This window comes from Marmota marmota, unplaced genomic scaffold, assembly GCF_001458135.2.
Source record: "Marmota marmota marmota unplaced genomic scaffold, marMar, whole genome shotgun sequence".
NCBI lineage: Eukaryota > Metazoa > Chordata > Mammalia > Rodentia > Sciuridae > Marmota > Marmota marmota.
The window spans coordinates 11,846,494-11,868,178 of NW_026000142.1; the positions used below are offsets into that span (position 1 = coordinate 11,846,494).

General features: G+C 35.8%; 1 protein-coding gene across 1 annotated transcript in view; it reads left to right on the plus strand.

Annotated features, from left to right (window-relative positions):
* Capza2 (capping actin protein of muscle Z-line subunit alpha 2) overlaps window positions 1-21,685 on the plus strand; it is a 56,911-nt gene that overhangs the window by 13,753 nt on the left and 21,473 nt on the right. The window contains exons 2-4 of the mRNA XM_048785918.1: window positions 116-229; window positions 13,025-13,029; window positions 20,519-20,582. Coding sequence (XP_048641875.1) covers window positions 116-229; window positions 13,025-13,029; window positions 20,519-20,582 — 183 coding nt within the window. The remainder of the gene's footprint in view (window positions 1-115; window positions 230-13,024; window positions 13,030-20,518; window positions 20,583-21,685) is intronic.

Below are 21,685 nucleotides of genomic sequence, written 5' to 3' on the forward strand. Positions count from 1 at the left end.
GTTGGGGGTCTAGAGTGTCCTCTGTTTCCCTTCGCTCCTACTGTCACGCCCTCTCAGTTGGCGGTTGGGGGAGTTGGGGGTGGGGAGTCTTCTCTGCTTCCCTCCGCCCCTACAGTCACGCCCACGTCACTGGCAGTAGGGGGAGTTGGGGGTCGGGAGTCCCTTGGCCCTTACGGTCACGCCCACGGAGAGATTTTTGAAGTTTCCCGGTTGTTTGTGTCTGATGTGGGTGGGAGTCACACACCTGCTAAAGTAGATTCCACTGGGAAGGAATCTCGTTGGCCGAACTTTGGTGACTTCCCCTCTCTGCTATGGCGGGCCCCTGGCTCCTTGCCGGAGTGTCCGAAGGGAGGGGTGGGATTGGCTTGTCTCTGGTCTGACTCAATCTCTGGTTTTAGTTCCCAGTTCACTATTTCATAAAGGCTTGGTTAGAGTCCTTTCACGTTGCCTCCTGAGCCGGGCGGGCGGGGCCGTTCCCAGAGCCAGGCGGGCGGGTCAGTCTCATTTCATATAAAGAAAACATTTATCATTTGTGCCGTTTATTTGGCATTTACCACTTATTCCTTTATAGGTCATCTTTTTATGCAATGAATTTCTAGCCTTTCACAATCAGAATGTAAGTCACTTTAGGACGTGGATCCTCTCCTATGGTTTGCAATTCTCTCTCCTCCCCCTCTGCAAGGTGTCAAGGCTTATTCAGATGAGTTCCTGGCTTTGCTCTTTCTATTCTTCTTTATTCACAGGGATAATCTAACTGAGGCAAAAGTAAGTTACAATCCTTCAAAAATCAGCACTTGGGGGCTCATTTTCAAAGCTATTCCAATACGGAGGAGATGCTTTCAAGTTTGACAACTGGTCTTCTATTCCCAAGCTGGACCCCCAAAGTCCTCAGGTACACAGTCCACCCTGAATTTTATTGCTATTCCCATGTTCTTTATCTGATAATTTTTTATAATATCTCAGTTTCTCCTAGGGTTGGGGGGAAAAGCAAAGTTGAGATTGGCTTTCTCCCTAAATAGAAATCCGAATTGCAATTTATACCTCAGAGCTTTCCCATCCTGAGGCAAAGATACTTACTTGTTTTTTTGTTTTGTTTTGTTTTAAATACAGCATCTGACAATTGTCGGTAAGATCTGCCCCAGAGAAGCCAAACTTACAGTTGTGTGCTTGCTGGCAAAGCAGCCCTGGTAGCACAAGGGGAGTACTCCAAAGAACAATTGTGGGTACTATAAAGTGTAGGTGGAAAGCAATGAAACACAGAAATAGTAAAAAGTGTTCTGAGGGTATTTGGTCAAAACACTCACGGTGTCCCCTTCAGCTCTACTCACCAGAAGCAGCTTGCAAGAGAAGACTGTGGTAAACTGGGTGCCCTAATACACAGCCTCGGACAGTGACTTTGATGGCCCAGCACTTACCTGTGATGTGTACAGCTAAAGTTACAAGAAGGAGAAAACAAGGTGATATAAGCATGGAGCCCTCCATCCTGGGAGCAGAGTACTAGGAAAGGTGCCAGAGCTACAATAGAAGATATCTGATAGGATAGCTAGAGCTGCAGAGGTGATGAAGGTCAATGTCAAAGAGAAGGACGGCAATGTTAGCACTTCCGACTGTGACATTCTGAAAGAACTGAGAGGAAGAAACTCGGACAGATGCTGCTGCAGTTCTCTGGACTAGACCTCAGCTAGAGAAATTCTATTTTAATAGGAGATTAGTGTGGCTTGGGGAAAGATAGATGACAATCTCATTTTGCTGTCACAGTGCTATTACTGAGTCCAAATAAGAGTTAAAATTATTATCAGACATTATGGGTAAAAATTAAAGATATTCAACCTATCTTTTCACTTCCTACCAGCAAATCTGTGCAAAGTGTTGCTGTCCAGGTCAAAAGTCTTTTCATTCATGTACTACAATTTACATTGCTACAGAGGGAGGTGGGATTTTGTTTGTTTGTTTGTTTTGCCAGTAATTTGCCTAATTAATGTCTTCTATTCATGTTGTATATAAAACTATATCAGAAATCACAAAACTATTTTTTGCATTTTATAGATATACTTTAAACTGAATACCACACTTGATGGACATAAAAGAGAAAAAGGAAGGTTCTTGGTTTGAAAAGAATCAACATGCATGCAAATAATAAGCACAAGTTTCAGTTTAATTGTTACTCATGGGAAGAATGAAAGGAATTGGATTTGGAAGGGGTACCTATGCTTTTTTTGTGTACTCAATATATTTTGCAACAAAAATCCAAATAATTAAATGGAAATAAATACAAGCAATGGTATTTCTTTGCCTCACTCTGAAGGATCAACCTTGGACAATACTTCGGTGTATATTTCATTTCATTTGGGACATTGTGTAAAGATGCTGCAGCCTAGAATACATTTAATTTGATACGTCATTTAAAGATGCTACAGCCTAGAATTTATAGGGACAAACCAATTAAACAGTAAAAAGTCAATTAGAGAGATATTTAAGTGGCGACTGTATGTGGAGTTATAAGGAGTACGAGTTATTTGTATGATTTTGGAGTTTCTAGGAAAATTGCTTGCTCTCCTACTCTAGAGTCCCCAAGCTACATTTTAGGACAATTTCTAAGTCCCCATATAGATCATTAGCTCAAATTTTCAGTTCCCAATTCAGTATGTGAAATGAAAGAGTCAATCAGTAAGTGTTCCAACAAAGCCTTTTCTAAGTACTTTTGTGCCAAACACTATATGTGCCAGACAGCTAATTAAGAGATAGGCCATGTCCTCCAAGAGCAGATTGTTATTATAATAAGATGATAATAGCTAACATTTATTGAGACCTTTAGTAATGCTTATGCTGGGTGCTAAGTATTTTATCTGCATGATCTCATTAAATCCTTAGGACATCCCTATGAGGGAGGTACCATTACCCTCAATATAAAGATGAAGAAGCAGAAGTTTCCAGAATAAATAACTGAGGGTTAGTTGGAGCTGAACAAAGATTAGAACCCAGGACTTACTGATTATAAAATCTGTATGCCTCATCACTAAGGTACATGGCAAAAATCAATGAAAAAGTTTCTATGGAAATCTTAAAGAAAAAATTACTAGCTCTAGCTATAGAACTTAATGATAGGTTCAAAGAAAATGATTGACTGGACAGAATTTTAAGGATAGGTGCCAAAAAACATTTCAGAAAGAGACATGGTGATGTATGCCTGTAATCACAGTGGTGCATGCCTCCAGTATTAGCTATTCGAGAGGTTGAGGCAGGAGGATTGCAAATTCCAAGCCAGCTTACTGCTTCAAAAAGAAAAAGGGGCTGGAGATAAAACTCAGTGATAGAACACTCAGAGCACTTGCTTAGGATGTACCAGCCCCTGGGTTTAATCGTTAGCACTGTCAAAAAAAAAAAAAAAGAATTCCAAAAAACTTTAACAGATGTATTAGATAGACAATATTATGTGTAAAGATGTGTAAATAGCTTTCTGTGTTTCAGTGATGCATGCATTTGGGTTCTTAAATAATATCAGCAAGATGCTTAGTTGTTACCAAGTCATTTACCTAAGACTCATTTACATGTAAAATGAGAGGCTTCAACTAGAGTACCCTAGGATTGTGATTCTACAAAACCAGAGGCGTGGGGTATAGCTCAGTGATGGAGTGCTTTCATGTGCAAGGTCCTGGGTTCAGAACAAAAAGTTTCCTGGTTCAGTGCTGGAAAAAAAAAAAAGTAAATGGAAGTAGGTAACTTCTGATCTTGACAAGTCTGAAGTGATAGTTGAGAACATAGAGCACATGCACAGGAAAATAGATTGACATGTATACTTGTAACTTAAAAAGAAATATTACCAAAGAATAAAACAATAACAAAAAACCAGAAAAAGGAAAAAGAAAAGAACCTAAAGAAAAGATCAGGTCTGGTGTACTTAAATGGAAAACCCAAGATCACACACCATTAATAAGTAGGAGGAAGGTGAGTCTGGAGATCGAATAAGAAAAGGATAGAAATTCTCTCTTATGTAGAATTGTGTGTAAGAGGAAATTTTGTTTTTAGTTTTTCATTTAAAAATAACTGATTATCAAGAATACTGGTGCATTTCTCCTTACAGTCATATGATGAGCATTCCAATATTTATAACTATTTTGTGTGACTGCTTGAAATCTTTCCAGGTTATGTAAATTCTATAATTCCTTTAAATTTTATCAAGAGGGCGGTATTGGGAGGTTACTGAAAGGGTTATCAGAAATTAAACATAATTGCTGTTTGTATCACTATGGGAACCATATGTAAAGTATCACCAAGGTTACAAGTATAAACATCTATGACTCAAATTATTGCAAAACATTACCATATTTGGGTAAGGTTTTTAGAGGAACAGAGCAGCCAGTTAATCAAGCAACAACATTTACTGAGTACCCACTGTATATATTACACAGTGACACATTAGGTGTCACTGAGTAAAAATAAAAATATAATTGGAGGAAAAAGCCTAAAACCCAGGAATACATTGATGCAGCAGGTACTGTAAACTGAATGGATGGGATGGCAGAGAAATCATCTTCACTCAAATTTTATTTGGTGGAGCGTGCCTAGACTTTAAAGAGGGAGAAAGAAAATCTTGTAGTGGAAAGAATATGAGATATAGACTGAATTATTCCAATCCCAACTTGATCTCTTAGAAGTTTTGTAGCACTGGACAAATCATTTAGCCTCAGTTTTTCTTCTGTAAAATGGGTGTAATAATACAAATAAGTACCTTACTTCATGAAGTTACAATGAGAAATCAACAAAGCAATGACTTGTAAACTGTAAAAGAGTAAACATGGTATTGATTTATATCCAGTGAGGCCCTTGAACAGTGTGGTTTATTATCTTTCATGTCTTCTTCACAACATCTAACTTCAACAGGATACCTGCTTTTTCCTGCATGTGTCAGCATGCTTCCTCTTCCTGTTCTCTCTCCAAATGAACACTCAGAAAATTACCTAATAATAGTGTCTTGCACCTGAATAGTTATTTGAACTCTTTAAGGTATTCTTACATGTCAATTATATGCAGCTGTCAAATTCGTCCTGCTGGACATATTCCTGATAAAGTCATATCACGGTTCAAATGTTTTCAACAGCCTCTTATTTTCTACTGAATAAAGTCTTGACTTCCATCTAAAGCCTTGCTTCTTAAAGTGTGGTCTTAAGACCAGTAGCATTGGCCTAACCTGGAGCTTGTCAGGAATGCAGATTCTCCAGTCCCATCTCAACCCTATCAAATTAGCAACTTCACTTTAACAAATTTCCAGTTGATTCACATATATAGTTTTGACAACAACTTTATCCTCTTGTAAACTTGAAGCCTCAGTGGTAGTTGCCAAACTTAGCAAATAAAGGACAGCCAGTAAAATTTGAAATGATAATGGCTTAATATCTCTCAAGTGCTTCATGAAAAAATACTTGTAATTTAAAATATTAATTGTTTGTGTGCAAAATCTCTTAGGTGTCCTAAATATAATCTGGCAAGCCGATTCAGGAGGGTAGGCTCTATGTCTAACATTATATTGTATTTCCCTGCAATAGTACAATGTTTTCCCTAAATGCTCAATGTTTGTTTAATGAATAGAGTTAGCTTCATTACGATTTCTGTTTTTTGTTTGTTTTCAACATTGTATATCCCCAGAGACTAACCCTGTGACGGGTACATAATAAAAGACCAATAAGTATTTGTTGGATGAATAAATGAATGTATCAAGAGCAATCTCACAATTATGGACAAGGTTGTGTGTGTGCATATTTTAATTAAAGCTGAGTATTTTTCCTATATTTAAACTGTTTTAAATTGGTTCAGCTTTTCACATTTCAGCTGGCAGAGTTCAGGCCTTGGTGGGAACATAATCAAAGGCTCAGAACGTACTCATCACAGACGGGGTCCATCTGGTCATCAGTTAGGTGAGAACCCTATACTCAGGATGCTGACAAGCCTGCAGCAGGCGGGTAGCAGACACCGCCCCCTCCCGGCGCCGCGCACGCGCACCGCACAGCCGAGCCATCCCTGAAGGCCGGGCGGGGGAGGCGGGGCTCTAGGNGGCGGGGGCGGGGGCGCGGGCGGCGGCCGCGGGGGACCCCCTAAGGTCCCCGGCCCTGTGCTAGAGACTGGAGACCTTGGAGGGGCTGTGACCTGGCCCCGAGCGGCCCAAGGGCAGTACCCTGCCCAGCGGCCTGGCCTGGGAGTGTGGCCCGGCGAGGGGAAAAATCGCTTAGGAAGCAGACCTTCACTTCTGCCGCCTTATTCCCCTCCCCAAAAAGAAGTGCTTCCTTTCCTGATTCTCTAGGGTGTTTCCTTTCCCGTGGAGGTCTCTACCTTCCGTCCTTCCAAACACACACACGGCCGTCTTTTTTTTTTTTCTTTCTTCTTTTTTGGCTTTTGCTGTAAGCTTTGCAGTTCCCATGTTCCCTGGAAGGTAGTAGAGTTGTTCACATAGAGATCCCCCCACTCCCATATCTGTTTTCTGCCCAGGATGGCAGTTGTCCCCCTGGGGGCCGATTTGGTAGCAGCACCCGGTCTTGTAGGACTTCTAAAGAGAGGAGATGGTGCAACTCCTTTTACTGTGTGTTAGATGAAGTGACAGCATTGGAACCAGATAAACGACTCAAGTTCTAAGACATTTAAAATTAGAAATCTTATCACTGAAGTAGTTCTCTTTTATTTGCTGGTTTCCTTTGGCAACTTTGAAGGCTCCATACCCGGGAGGTGGGTAAGGTGGAAGGGAGGAATTCTGCAGATTTTGAATATTTCTTGGAAAGGACCTTGACTTTTTTTTTTTTTTAAACTGAGAAGTAACTGACATGAATATATCATGATAGCTACAGTTTTGGAGATATCCAGACTCTTAATTTAACAGTGCTTCATTTTTTAAGATCTGAAACAGTACAGTCATATAAGAAACATGTACAGTTATATTATGGTGTTTAGGAAATGCCAGTGTCGCTTAAGGAGATTTCAGTTAGAGCCCTCTGTTTTTATATTCTGTGTTCTTGCACCTGAATGTAAAGTTCTTTTTCCTTCCTGATGTGAGCGTGCGGAAGTCAACCTCATCTTCATTTTTGGAAGTCTTTTTTTTTTTTCTCCCCGTTTTGTACTGTATAGTTCTCTGAAATCCAAAGACCAAATAGGTAGGTAGATCCCTATATCCTCCAAAATCGCTTTGCAGTATTCACATGTGTAGAGCCACAAGTTGGAAGCTGAAAATGTATACGAGTGGGTACATACATAAACATACTTAAAATTAAGCAGTGCTAAGAAGTTTTAGAAAGAGAGTGTCATTTTTTTCCCTAAGGTTCTTAAGTGGTTATTAGTATCTCAAGTATCTTGAAACCTGAGGTGAGTATATTCAGCATGGTAGCTGATACAGACATGCCAGTGTGTTGAAAGGCCTAAAATAATTTTTTTTTCAAAATGAGATAGAAGATTATATATTATCTGGCACTCAGGACATTAAGCTTCATGAAGAGGTGTTGTCTTTGTCTACTAATATAATATTCTATGAGTAAATGAATGAAAAGTCTAAATTTAATTTTGATTTTTTTTTTAATTTGAAGTTTTGTAAGAATATAGATATTTTACAGAAGATTTTATCACTATTTTCTAATCTTAAAAACACTGACCAAAGTTTGGGTTAAATTCAAGTAACCATTTAAGTGAAATTTTAACATTCTTGTCACTTTATATTTAGGTATTATTTTAATCTTTTGGGAGGAGGATGTTGGGTTTAGGATCAGAAATGGAGAGAGTTTAGAGACGATATTTTTGAACTAATACTTAAATTGTATTACACTTCATGCTGTCTTATTTTTAATTTTCAAAAAATAAGCTTTTAGTACTTTTAAGCTTTTGAAATTTCCATTATAGATTGCAGATATAAGGAAAGAAGCTGTTAAGATGTGTGCTACAATCATGTGTATGCCTGGCTCAGTTAGACAGATACATTTGTTACTTAATTTTTTTTAAATCAGGTTTAAAAGCTTTAAGTAATTCACCCAAGGACACCTAGCTAGGAAGTGGCAGAGATGGAATTTAAACGCAAATTTGTCTGAATCCAAATCTAAGGTTCTTGTTCTTATGCTTCCTTAAGCAAAATTGATTTTAGGACTCTTCTGGTTTTGTATGTTGGTTTTTAATTTGTTGACAGCTTATATTGTATTTTTTAATTTTTTTTAAGTTGTAGATGGACACAATACCTTTATTTTATTTATTTGTTTTTATGTGGTGCTAAGGATCGAACCCAGTACCTCATGCATGCTGTGCAAGCACTCTGAAACTGAGCTGCAACCCCAGCCTTCGACAGTGTATTTTGAAAAAGAAAAAAGTTTTTCTTTTTTTATTTTTTAAATAAAAATTTTACACACCTGACATTAAATAGTGTTGGGTTAGTTTATTGTTAACACATTTAAGTGCTTTATGCTTCTGATATATTTTCATGTATGCCCTATGGTGGAAAGTATTTTAGGAATTAACCTAGAATTATAGCTTTGCTTTTACAACTTGTATGCAGATGCTTTTTGAGGATTACCACTATGAAACCAACAACCTGGATTAATAGGAAATAACTATAACTGAAGAAGCACAATGAAGTTCTTTAAATTAATTAATTGTACTGTATCCCACAGATTTTTTTTACATTGTAATGGAAACTCGAGGCGAAAAGCAATTCACGTTTTCCATTCCTGGGTCAGCCATATGGTATGCTAAAGCATTTTTGTGAATTGGAAATAACATGAAATTTTGGTGTAACACTCAAATGAAAAGAACCATTATCGGGCTAGGGCTATCAGTGGCAAAGCGCTTGCCTAATACATGTGAGGCACTGGGTTCGACCCTCAGCACAACATAACAATTAACAAATAAAATAAAGGCATTCTGTCCATCTACAACTACAAAAAATAAAAAAGAAAGAAAGAAAGAAAAGAACCATTACCAAACTTTCCAGAAGGAAGATAGTCATTGATGGGAAAAGCTCTTCCTTTTTTCTTCTTCTTCCTTTCCCCATCCCTTATCCCCCAAATAACCCACTCCTATAGATTCAACTATTATGCCTTTGGAAATGTGTCTCAGGTACTTAGCTCTAGCTCTAAGTCTTCTCCTGAGCACTGACATTTTAATCTGCTGACGTGTTTATAGGAGATGGTTAACTAGATATTTTCAAATGGAGCTACCTCAAAGTAAATTTATAATCTTCCTTCATTTTTCCTCTACTCAAAGGAAAGCAGAAATCTATCTTCTCCTGCTCATTTTTCTCTTTATTTCTATTGTTGCATTCATCTAGGACTTTAAACTTCAGCTTTGTTTTAACTTTTTGTTTTTCCTGTACTTTATAATCTGTATTTTGCCACTTCATTGTAAAAAAAAAAAAAAAAATGCCTTATACAAATTATTTCTTGCTTGGAAAGTTAATTCATTTGTGTTAATATTTGGTTTACTACCTATCAGTTGACCAGATTATTTGGTGACAATACTTCATTGTGCATACAGAATGGAAATTGATTGTACCTGTTATGTGACAATATGACAACAGTAAAGGAAGGAAAATAAAGGAACAAAAGAGGGGTTAGAAATGTGTCACAACTTTTGTTTCCTTTCTGTTATATTTGTTATTGTTAGGTTTTTAATTGCAGTTTCTAGACTAAACCCCTCAGTTACCTATATCTAATCTGTACTTTAATATATTGGTTCTCTACTCTCAAATTTTTAGTGAATAGATCCTCCATTCCTTTACCGGGAAGCCCAACTCTTTAAATAGTATTAATGGCTTTGTATTCCATTCTAATCTCAATTGTTCTGACATTTTCAATACATTCAGACATCTAAATACTGGTCCACTTGTAGCAGCTTGAATGAATTATGTCAGCCTCAGTCTCCTCTGAAATTCGAGGACATTATAATAGTAAATGCCTTCTCCATTTAACTGATTATCAGTAGTGCCTGGCATATTGGCAGCACACTGATAAGTGGTAGATGTTTTTCTCTGATCCTGGCTTCTCATCCCTTTTGGAGTATTGGTACTGCTCTCAGGTCTGTCTCCTTTTTTTGGAAAGATGAACATTTTACTCAACCCTCAAGATTTAGCTCAGATCACATGGCCTATTTAATCTCTCTTCTGAACTCTATAACACATCATTAATATTAAATACAGTTTTGCTTAATAGTTCTTTTTTCCCCTTTTCTCTTGGAATCCCTAAGTACAGAAATAATGTCATTTTTTTTAGCATCTATCATTATTCAGCATGTGATAAAGTAGAACAGTTCAATGAGTAAATGAACATAGAAACCATGGATTCGCAGAATTAAGAGAAAATGCTGCAGTGACGCAGGCCTGTCTGTAATCCCAGCGGCTTGGGAGGCTGAGGCAAGATGATCATGAGTTCCAAGCCAGTCTCAGCAAAAGTGAGGCACTAAGCAACTCAGTGAGACCCTGTCTCTAAATAAAATACAAACGAGGGCTGTGGATGTGGCTCAGTGGTCCAGTGCCCCTGAGTTCAATCCCTGGTACCTCCCACCCCCCAAAAAAAGAGGGGGAGAGAGAGGGAATGGAGCTAAGTGTGGTGGCATATGCCTGTAATACCACCAGCTCTGGAGGCTGGGGCAGGAGGATTGCAAGTTCAAAGCCAGCTTCAGCAACTTAGTGAGACCCTAAGTAATTTAGCAAGACTCTGTCTCAAAATTAAAAAAAAAAAAGAGCAGGGGCTGAGGATGTAGCTCATTGGTAAAGCACTGAGTTCAATAACCCATTACCAAGAAGAAGAAGAGAGAGGATGGTAAATTTTATGAAAAAAAAAGTAGTAATGCATATAATGTCAGGTTTTCAAAGGAAAAATCTATTGTGCCTAAATTTTTCATTCTTACATATTGTTATAGAATTTAAAGATTTAAAATGAAGTTCCTGGTGCTCTTTGAGGTACAGGTGATATTGGCCAGGGTTCAAATGGTAAATATTCTTTTTAGGCAGTTGATATACTTTTCCTTCACTATACAAATACAACTTTCTTCAGTTATATCAATATAACTTGATGTGTTAAAACAATATAGGCTGCCTTTATATTTCATCATAATTAATATAAAATTAGTAGTATTCCTATTAACCAAGGGGTAAACTCAACCAGTAAACTATTAATTTAGGATGTATTCATTCCTAATTTCCTTCAGTAGAAGAATTGTTATTTCACAAATACCTACTGTAGATAGGAACTTGGTGACAGCCATAACATTAGTGAATTTTTCAGATTTGGCACATTAAGGCAGATTTATAGTACATTTCAGTGCATTTGGGAACCATTTTTACATAGAATAAAGGTAACTCCATAGATAGAATATCGCATTTTAGTGTAATAATGCAGATATAAAAATGCTTGGAGCAGAGTACCAGAGTTCCTAGCATATGTAAGATTAGATGTTTTCAATTCTGGCTGCAAGTAAAATCAACTGGAGACTTTATCTACGAACATAGACACACAGGCTCCACTCATGGGTGAGTCCATAAGTGTATTTTTTTGTAAACTACAACAAAAATACTTCCCAGATGACTTGAATATTTGAACATGCAATGTGGGGTTAAGTCTTATTGTAATAGGTGCTCAATAAATGTTGACCGAAGTACAAATTATTCTTGAAAAAATTAGGTAGGGAAACAAAAGAGAAAGAACAGTTTTTCCTATTTTATTTTAAGGATTTTTCTTAAAATAAATTTTTAATTGTAGATGGACATAATACCATTATTTTATTTATTTGTTTTTATTTGGTGCTGAGGATTGAACCCAATGTCTCATACATGCAAGGCAAGTGCTCTGCCACTGAGCCACAATCCCAGCCCAGGATTTTTTTTTTTTTTTTAAAGACTGAAAATTTAGGGGTATTTCCTCCCTGAGGTAAATGATTCAAAGGAGAGAAAAAATTGAAGAAAAGAACAGTTTATATAACCTTTTCTTTCTCATTTCAGCCTACTTTGGGTTCATGGGTTTCTAAATGTTTTAAATAAATGATGAAACATCTTTAAAGAAGAATTGATTTTGAGTTAAATAGATGACCTATATTTAGGTTAAGTCCTTGGGCTCTATTTTTCATTACCATTCAAAATGAGAATTATAAAAGAAAATTTGTTAAGAAAAAATTACTAAGACACATTACCACTCTTCAGTTTACTCATTAAAATAGATTAGTTTATAACACATACATTCAGTAGCAATCACTTGGTCATAACCTATTTAAATAGCATAAAGTTCAAAAAAATTTTTTTCTGTTCTTAGTTTACTTGTAACTCTCAACAAGGCATAAACAATTTTTAGAGAGTTGTGGGAAACAACTTCAAATAAGTCTCAGTATAGAAAGTAGAAAAGCGAGTAATAGCTCTTTTAACTTTACTACCAGTTTGTAAGGTAGTGACTCCTTTTAGTGAACATTCCTTAAGAATCAAGTGAAACCTGTGATTTCTTTCTCTGTTGTAAGACCAAACCTCAAATTTTCCATATGTAATCCCCTATAGGGCATGAGTGCAGTATCTGGTTTCCTATCAGAATCACCTAGATTCAAAGTATAGATTTTTAGGTCCTAGTTTGGGAGATTGATTTGGTAGGTTTGGAATGGAGCTTGGGAATGTGTTTTTTTTCCTAAAGCTTTTCTGGTGACTCTGACAGACATCCTTATTTGGGAAATTCCTACCCTAATATCTCTTTGATCACAGAGGAGATGTGTCATGTGTCATGATGTTCAACATGTGGACATTACAGAGCTTGTAGGTAGTGATCTGAGATAAAATACAATGTCTGACTCATTTGAATTTAAGATAAACATTCATTTTTAGTATACATATTTCCCATATAGTATACCTTTGAACTAATGGATAGTACACGACTGTTTGCCTCCAAATTTCATGGTTTCTGATGGCTTTTGTTTGTGGTATATATGCATGTGGTCCTGTGCACATGTTGTCTTTTTTTTTTTTTGGTACTGGGGATTAAACCCATCTGTGCTTTACCACTGAACTATTCTCTTTTGATTTTTTTATTTTGAGACAAGGTCTCACTAAGTAGCTAAGGCCTGTCTCAAACTTGCAATCTTCCTGCTTCAGCCTCCAGAGTTGTTGGAATTACAGGCATGTGCTAATTCTCCCAGCTGTGTTGTCTGCTTTTTGTACTTTCATCTCCTCTTTCTTCAGTTGCTCAAGATTTTAAAATTAAAAAATAAATAAATATATATATTTTTGGTCAGCTTTCTATAAGCCACTTTGATGAGAATTCCATTTCCTGCTAAAGAGATTGACAGCAGTTTATTAATAACATATACTTGAAAGCTTAGTGAAAGGGGACACAGCACTATGCTGGGCCACATAGGTGTTGCACTTGGGAAGAGTGAAAAAATGGACTGTGGGAGGTACGCTTTGTAGTAGCAAGAAGGTGGGGTGACCCCTGGTTCCTGAGGGATGTTTTGATTGGTTTGAGTAATTCACTGGACTGGCAGAAGCCTACTCCTGAGGCATAAGCAAGAACTGTGTCTGTTCCTTGTGATAAGCAGCTTGTTTGGCTTAGAGACCTTATCTGTGGAAGCAGAGCAAAGAGGGGAACTTACTATTCAAGACATATAGAGGGCCTTAATTTTAGGCCTTAGACCATACATCTCAGTAATACTCTTATCGAAAGTATCACTAATACTACAATAATGAATGATTTATCAGGATATTTTTAATATTATGAGAGTTTCCTTTTCTTTATGACCATTTCTTCTGATAATTTGCAAAGGTTAAGATATTCTACTGCTGTGTGCAATTTTATCACAGTACATAAAAGGTGGCCAGATCATATACATGAAGTGGTATGGAGGTGTGAAAAACAAGAGCCCTTGTTTGAGAAACTGACTGGAGCGGTAAGGTTCTCGTACTGTGTGTATGTGGGAAAGAGTGGATATATTGAAGGAGCTAGAAAATGACAGAAAGAATAAGGGCAATAAGTTATTGTTCAAGTGCTTACTCTGTGCTAAGCCCTTGTCCAAGAATGTTATCTCACTTTCTGTAAGACAGGAAATAGTTTTGTTTGCTTAGGGTATACAGGTTGTAAGGAGTGGAACAGCTGTAGTCTGAACCCATGCAGTCTTACTTAAGAGCTTGTGCTGTTAACAGATTTTACAGCTTTGGAAGAGCCTTGTGTGTCATACAAAGGGCATCATTTTGCTGCAGTGGGGAACCATTGGGTGATTTTTAAGCAGGGAAGGAACATTGGACCTTGCATTTAAAAATATCAGTCTGTGGGGAAAGTGGAAAGTAAATTTTGGAGAGGGGTGAGACTTGTTGAAGGGCATCTTTGTAAGGAGTATATCAAGCGTCTAACAACAGTACCTGAATGTGAATGGAATAGAGTGAGAAAAGGGGGTTATATTTGAGCAAGAAACATTCATTGTGTGACTGTGGAAGAGAGGGGGAAATGTGCAGTAATTTTTTTTTAAGGCGGTGCCAATAATTTCAAGAACAGAAAAGACTAGATTTGGGTTAACAGTCCAAAATATCTTTGAAGCAATTAAATGAAGATTTGTAATAGATAATTATAGTTAGGAAAACGGATCTTGGTTTTGGGAGACTGCAATAGGATTTGAGAGCTATCCTGTGGTGGTAATATAAGCAATGGAAGCAAGTAAGATTATCCAAAGATTTCTTTTGTCCCCAGCCTGTCTTTTGACAGATCATAAGAATACTGTTCTGTGTTGAGAGGCAGCTATGTAAAAATCCCTGGACTTTATCTGAAGACTTCATTTAAATCCCAATTCTGGATCACTGTTTCCACTTCCATAAATTAATAATAATAATAGCTGTGTCAAAGAATACTTGTAGGCAATATTTTTTTAAAGAGAGAGGATTTTAATATTTATTTTTTAGTTTTCAGCGGACACGACATCTTTGTTTGTATGTGGTGCTGAGGATCGAACCCTGGCCGCACGCATGCCAGGCAAGCGCGCTACCGCTTGAGCCACATCCCCAGCCCCTGTAGGCAATATTTTAATCTAACAGAGCCAAGGGTTTTTTAAAAAATTAAGAAATAATGACACATTTTATTTCCCTTGGTTTACCTTTTTAAAAATTGAGAGACCCTTGGTTCATTCCATAAAATTGAGGTTTATGAAGTTTAAAAAAATAATATTTGGCTAGAGGTCATTTGCTTTGACTTAGATAAAAATCCAAATTTTAGTGGCACATAGTTACCATGTAACTAGGAGTTCAGCTTTTTCTCCTTTGTAGCTATCACCAGTGTTTGAGATGAGCAGGTCAAATGGAAGGGGAAGGGATATTGGTATATGGAAAGTGAATGCCCTGCAGACTTCGTAAAAGCATAGACATAAGCCACACTTGTGTCACTGTAGGGCACAAAGAAGCTAACATGCAAGTGAATTTACTGTCTCCTTTTACTGCCAATAATAGTAGCTAATATTATTTATTAATGCAAGGTCACATAGCTAATGAGTAGTAGAGGTGGAAACCCATCCTGGTCAATCTGACTCCAGGGATGGTACTCTAAACCATTATGCCATAATGCTTGCTTTATATTAGTATAAGGTTTTGCACTTTTGAATATAGGTTATTTGAAAATGAATAGTGTGCACACAGAATTCCAGTAGTGATAACTCTGAAAATGTTCATTACATTGAAATACTGTTTTTTTTACAACACATGGTCATAATTACTAACTGCTGAGCATGGGACAGAAGCAATACGTTACCTGTCTCCAAGGGAGATTGTGTTTTTGAGACTTTGCTATTTGCAAGGCATCAGGCTAAGCCCTGAGATGTGACACTGGGTTCTCACTCTCTGTTTTTCTTTTTCTTCCCAGACTGAATCAGTGCTAAACTTTGAGGAATCTGGAAGCAAAAGGGCTGGAAAGTTAGCCAATTTTTTAAAAAGGAAATTAAACAAATATGAAATATGAAAAAAATCACCCATTTCTCAGTAAAGTGAATATACAAAGTCATTATTATATACTCTATATATGAAAATAATTTGTTTCTAAGTCTCCAAAATCTTAAATTGATTGAAATAGTTTTTAAACAAAAGTGATAGGATCATATTTTGATTTACCAGAACTCAGATAATTAGAATCCTGTTATCCAAATTTGCTTGACTTGGTTTTAAAGAGACAATGGCTCATTGAGAATTACAGCAGTGCCTAAATAACCCTACTAGAATTTTTGTGCATAAATATGAATTATTCATTACTTACTGAGGTAACTGATGAAAGTTTTTAAATAAGTTTTGGAAAAGAGAAATAGAATATTAACTTGCTTTCACATTACTTACATTGATATTTTCTTAGTGTTCATCAAGACCTCTACTAAATACTGTGATAGCGTCTGTCTCTTTCTCTCTCTCTTTTTTTTTTTTTTCTTTTTGGTAACGAGGATTGAACCTGGGGCTACTGAACCATTGAGCCACATCCCCAGCCCTAGTTTGTTATTTAGAGACAGGGTCTCACTTAGTTGCTTAGTGCGTCGCCATTGCTGAGGCTGGCTTTGAATTCATGATCCTCCTGTCTTAGCCTCCCTAGCTGCTGGGATTGCAGGTGTGTGCCACCACGCCCAGCTCTAGATCTCTTCTTCAGTGTCTATTCTGCTGATATAATTGAAATAGAATTTACTTGAGGAAGAAACATTCTAGATTTGCTACCTGAATGATGACCATTAAATTCTTTAGATGGTTTTCAGAAAGATTTTTCGAAATTTATTAAACTGTTGTAAGGGCTGGGGGTATAGTTCAGTTGGTAATAGTTTTTGCCTAGCATGCACAAGGCCTTGGGTTCAATCCCTAGCACCATCAAAAAAAAAAGTAATGTGCTTTTCATATTCCTGACTGAAAAAAAAGTAACACGTTTTGAAAATAGTGCTGAATATATGAGATTTTTTTAATCAAATGGGGGAGAACAGGTTATTTTAACAAATTAGTACTAGAATGTTTTATTTGTCCACGTGTTTAAAGTTAGAAAAAAGAAAGTTTTAAAAAATATTTACTTTTTAGTTTTAGGTGGATACAATATCTTTCTTTTATTTTAATATGGCACTGAGGATCGAACCCAGTGCCTCACATGTGCTAGGCTAGCACTCTACCACTTGAGCCACAACCCCAGCCCTAAAGTTAGAAAAATTTAAGGAGAAAACCTACACAGCTTCTGAAGAAAAAATGTTTTCCCTAATCTCTAAATACTTTATTGTTTAGGGCATTATTTTATATAACTACAGGACATTTATTAAACTTTTGAGAATTTAAACATTTAGACAATACTATTATATAAATCTACAGATCCTATTATCACTATAATTAGTAATGTTTTCTTTTTCTTCCTTTCATTTTTTTTCCCCCTCTCCTCCTCCTCTTTTGATATAGAACTCAAACCAGAATCTAGTTGAATTTTGTGTATTGTCTCTCGTCTTTAATCTGGAGCAGTTTTTCAGCATTGTTTGTCTTTTGTGACCTTAACTCTTTTGAAGAGTTCAGACTAGTAATTTTGTAGACTGCCCCTCATTTTGATTTGTTTGATGTTTCCTGATTAGATTCAGTCTATGAATTTTCTGCAGGAGTTTCACAGAATTGATGTGTTCTCTGTGTATCTCTCAGAAAGCAAATAATGTCTGATTTTCTTATTACTATTGATACCTTTCATTACTTTGTAAAGGTGTGGTTGCAGTACACCTCAATATAAAATTAGTATTTATTCCTTTGTAGTTAACACATTGAAAGATGCTTACAAACCATGTAAATATCCTGTTGTAGTTTTATAATTTTGCCTACAAATTTGGCATCCATTGATTTTGGCCTACCAGAATTACAAAGGTGGTTGGTTACTCAAAGTGATTTTCTTATTCATACATTCCTTCTACAATTGTTAATTGGCATTCTGTTGTAATGAAGAGCCTTCTATTTCCCCTATTTGCTCATTTATTTTATTAGGTCAGTATTGACTCACAGATTCTTATTTTATTCTATAGGTTACTTTTACTATCACTGATTTATTGCATGAATTGTAGAATGCTCTTTTTTGTTGTTGTTTTAAAATTTAGTAAGAAAAATCACCCCCCAAAAGTTTGAGTAATAACTTCTGTAATACTTTAGTGTAACCTCAGACATCTGATGGGCAGAAATTATTTTTTTCTTAGTGCTCATATGGTTTACTAATATTTATGATATTACTTTGAATATATCTTTTATTTCCAAAATACTTTATTATCACTTGTGGTCTATGCTATTCCACAAAAAGTGCTATCTAAAATGATACCCCCATTGTAAGGCATACCCCCATTGTAAGTTGAGAAGTATCTGTAATATTGTTTATTTGAAATTATTATAAAAATGGAATCCTATACTATGACTACATAACCTTTTGAGATTGGTTTATTTCACTCAGCACAATGCTTGTGAGATTCATTCCAGTTGTTGCAAGTATTAATAGTTCCCTGTTATTATTAAGTAGTATTCTGTTGTATAGATGTACCAGTAAATTGGTACATTTACCCATTTTATGGATATTTGGATTATAAGATGTTTCTAGTTTTGAGCAATTATGAATAAATTTTTGCATGAATGTGAGCTTTTAATTCTGTAGGGAAGATACTTTGTCGCCAGCTTCCGGGCTGGCAACTAAAAACCACACAAACAGAGAAATACCTTTTTGGGGGTTCAGGGACAGCTCTGAGACCTCAGGTTTCAGCTCCCATGCTAGAAGGAAAGGGGAGTAAGGGAGACAAGAGGCAAGAGAGAGAGAGAGCACACCTGAAACCCCCTTATTGGAGAGAAGCCATTCATAGAATTTCCCACCCAAATAAGGCAAGGGATTGGGTTTTGGAGGGTGGAGTCTTGCTTGGTGATGTCTTATGGTCAGCAGGTTGATTAACATTTGGAAAGCCACATCCATCTCAGGTGCTATGTGGGATAACAGGCAGAGCAAGAGGAAAGGCACACATGTGTCGCACAGCCCCCAAAGCATGTAATGCCAGACCAGTCCCCTCATATGCTCAAATGCGCCCAGCTCACACACACAGCCCATGACTTGCAACAATACTTGGAGTGGGATTGATCATTGTGTCTTATGGTATGTGCTTACCTTTGTAAGAAATATCATATATATTTTATATAAAATATATTTTAAGTTGCAAGATTACCCTTAATTTCCTGGGATAAACCCCATTTGATTATGTAGTAATCATCATGTAGTATCATGTAGTAATTATCCATGATGGATTACCATTTTATATAACATTTATATTATTATACATATATATGTATAAAATAACTATTTTATAGAAAATACAAAATTTTTTCAGATTTTCAGATTAAGAATGCTGTACCTATACTTTTTTTTTCAATTTGCAGCTTGTTTTTTCATTCTTTTAATAGTGCAAGTCCTTGACAGAGCAAAAGTTTTTAATTTTAGTGAATTCTTGCTTATCAGTTTTTTTAATAAACCACAATTTTGGCATTATGTCTAAAATTTTTTTACTAAGATTATTAGATCACTAAGATTTTTTCAGGTTGTATTTTTTTTCATTTATTTTAATTCTGTTTTACATTTAAAACTATGATCCACTTAAAGTTAATTTTTGTATAAAATGTGAAGTTTAGGTTGAGGTTTTTTCTTCTGCTCACGAATATCTAATTATCCCAATATCATTTGTTGAAAATATGTCCTTCCTCCAGTAAATTGCTTTTCCACCTTTATCAGCAATCATTTCACTGCATATAGATGTACATATTTTTGGACTTTGAATTCTTTTCTGTTAATTGTCTCTACTTTCATTAAACCCAAACTATCTTGATGCTTGTATTGTGGTTCTCAGTTTTGTTCTTTTTCAAAATTGTTTTGGCTATTCTAGTTGCCTTGATTTTACTCCTTCACAGTCTTTATATAATAAGCTCCTTCACTAAACGGTAATGTTGGCATGTCCTTTAACATCTCAGAAGCATTTTCGTTAAGTTTTAAACTCTTTGTCAAAATTGGCTTTATTCTTTTAAAATAGGCCTGTCAGTACACCTGTTGAAATTTTTTCTTATTTATCTTTGAACTAGAATTTCCTGAGAACTAGTCAGGTCTCATATTAAACTTTTTGTTAAACCTTCTTCCCTGATTTCTCTCCATATTTTCATGAATTTGTGATTTTTTAGATCCATAGGTATGTTAGATTTCTTTAGCATACATAATGCGCATTTCTTCACACATAAAGATTTTCTTGTTTTTTTTTTTCACTTTAGTTTAAAAAGAAATAAAATCAACTGTAAGAAAATGTTTATCTGTTGGCATCTTTTAATCCTTAACTTCACTGAATTATTTTATCTACATTCAGCCTATGTTGTGGTTGTATATTAGATAATTAAAACAGTAATAAGAAATTACTTTTGAAGTGTTTGGGTGGAGAAGTATCACTGTGAAAATCTTCTTATCATTTTCAGTAAAACTTTAAAGTTGTATAATTTTGTATGATTTTGGGTCATTTCAGCAGAGATGTGTGCTATGGTATATTTATATCTTCACTTTTATTTTAGGTACGTATAGCAGCAAAATTCATCATTCATGCCCCTCCTGGAGAATTTAATGAAGTTTTTAATGGTGAGTGTTTAACTTGTAACATTAAGTCTTGATATATAAAAAAAGCGCTGTTTTTCTATCTTTTTTTAAGCATAATCACCAAAATAAGCTAAAGATAGTGTAGAAAAGTCTGTTTTCTGATTTACAATGAAGTTTTGTTAATCTGAATTTTTTAATGGCTAGATATAATGTACATATGATATATGTGATAATTTTGTTTGAACATATTAACCCTTTTTAAAGGATAAAATAAACTTTATACTAGTTACTGAGTAGAATATAACCTTATTCTGGGAAAGGAACATCTTTTTTGGTAAATTGTTTTTAAGCAAAACTATAAACACACACAATTAATGTTCGTTGAATAGATCATTTAAGGAAGAAAGACAATAGAACTTTTCATTTTAACTTTTTTTTTAAATTAAGGAGTACAGTTTTGTATTTCTTTTTGAGAAAAACCTATTAGAGCAATACAAACAGCCAGTAAAAAGGGGGTGGGGAGCCATTTTCATCATGCATAGAAGATGGTAGCACATGTCAAAAGTTTTGTTATTTTAATTGTATATTATAAGTCATTTCACAGTATCCCTTTCTTTAGACTTCATTAGCAAACATTTTCATAATTATTTACCTATGGATCACAAGTTTAAAAGTCTAGATAATCTTCTGGTTGCTATACAGACTTTGATAGCAGCTGCTCTTTAGCAGTAAGAATGACAAGATTGTAAGAATCACCAGAATAATGGCCTACAGAGAGCTCCTTGCAAAACTTTTTCTTTTTTTTTTTTTTTTGCGGTGCTAGGGATCAAATCCAGGCTTTGTGTGGGCTTGGCAAATGCTGAACCACTGAGGCACATCCCCAGCCCACAAAACTTTACTTACGCAGTTAAAAGAGAAAGTTGCAGCAAGTATTATAAATATGCTATTATTCCTACTTTATATAAATGCTTTCTACATACACTTTATATATATTTTGGCCTTTTCACCATGTCTTAAAGGTGAATTTACACATGGCTTTTGAGCTACATTTACATTGAGTCTGCTCCTGAGTTAAAGTTATAGGCCACATTTGAACCTAAGCAGAGGAGAGACTTCAGTAGATAATGGTGAAACTGTACTGAAGT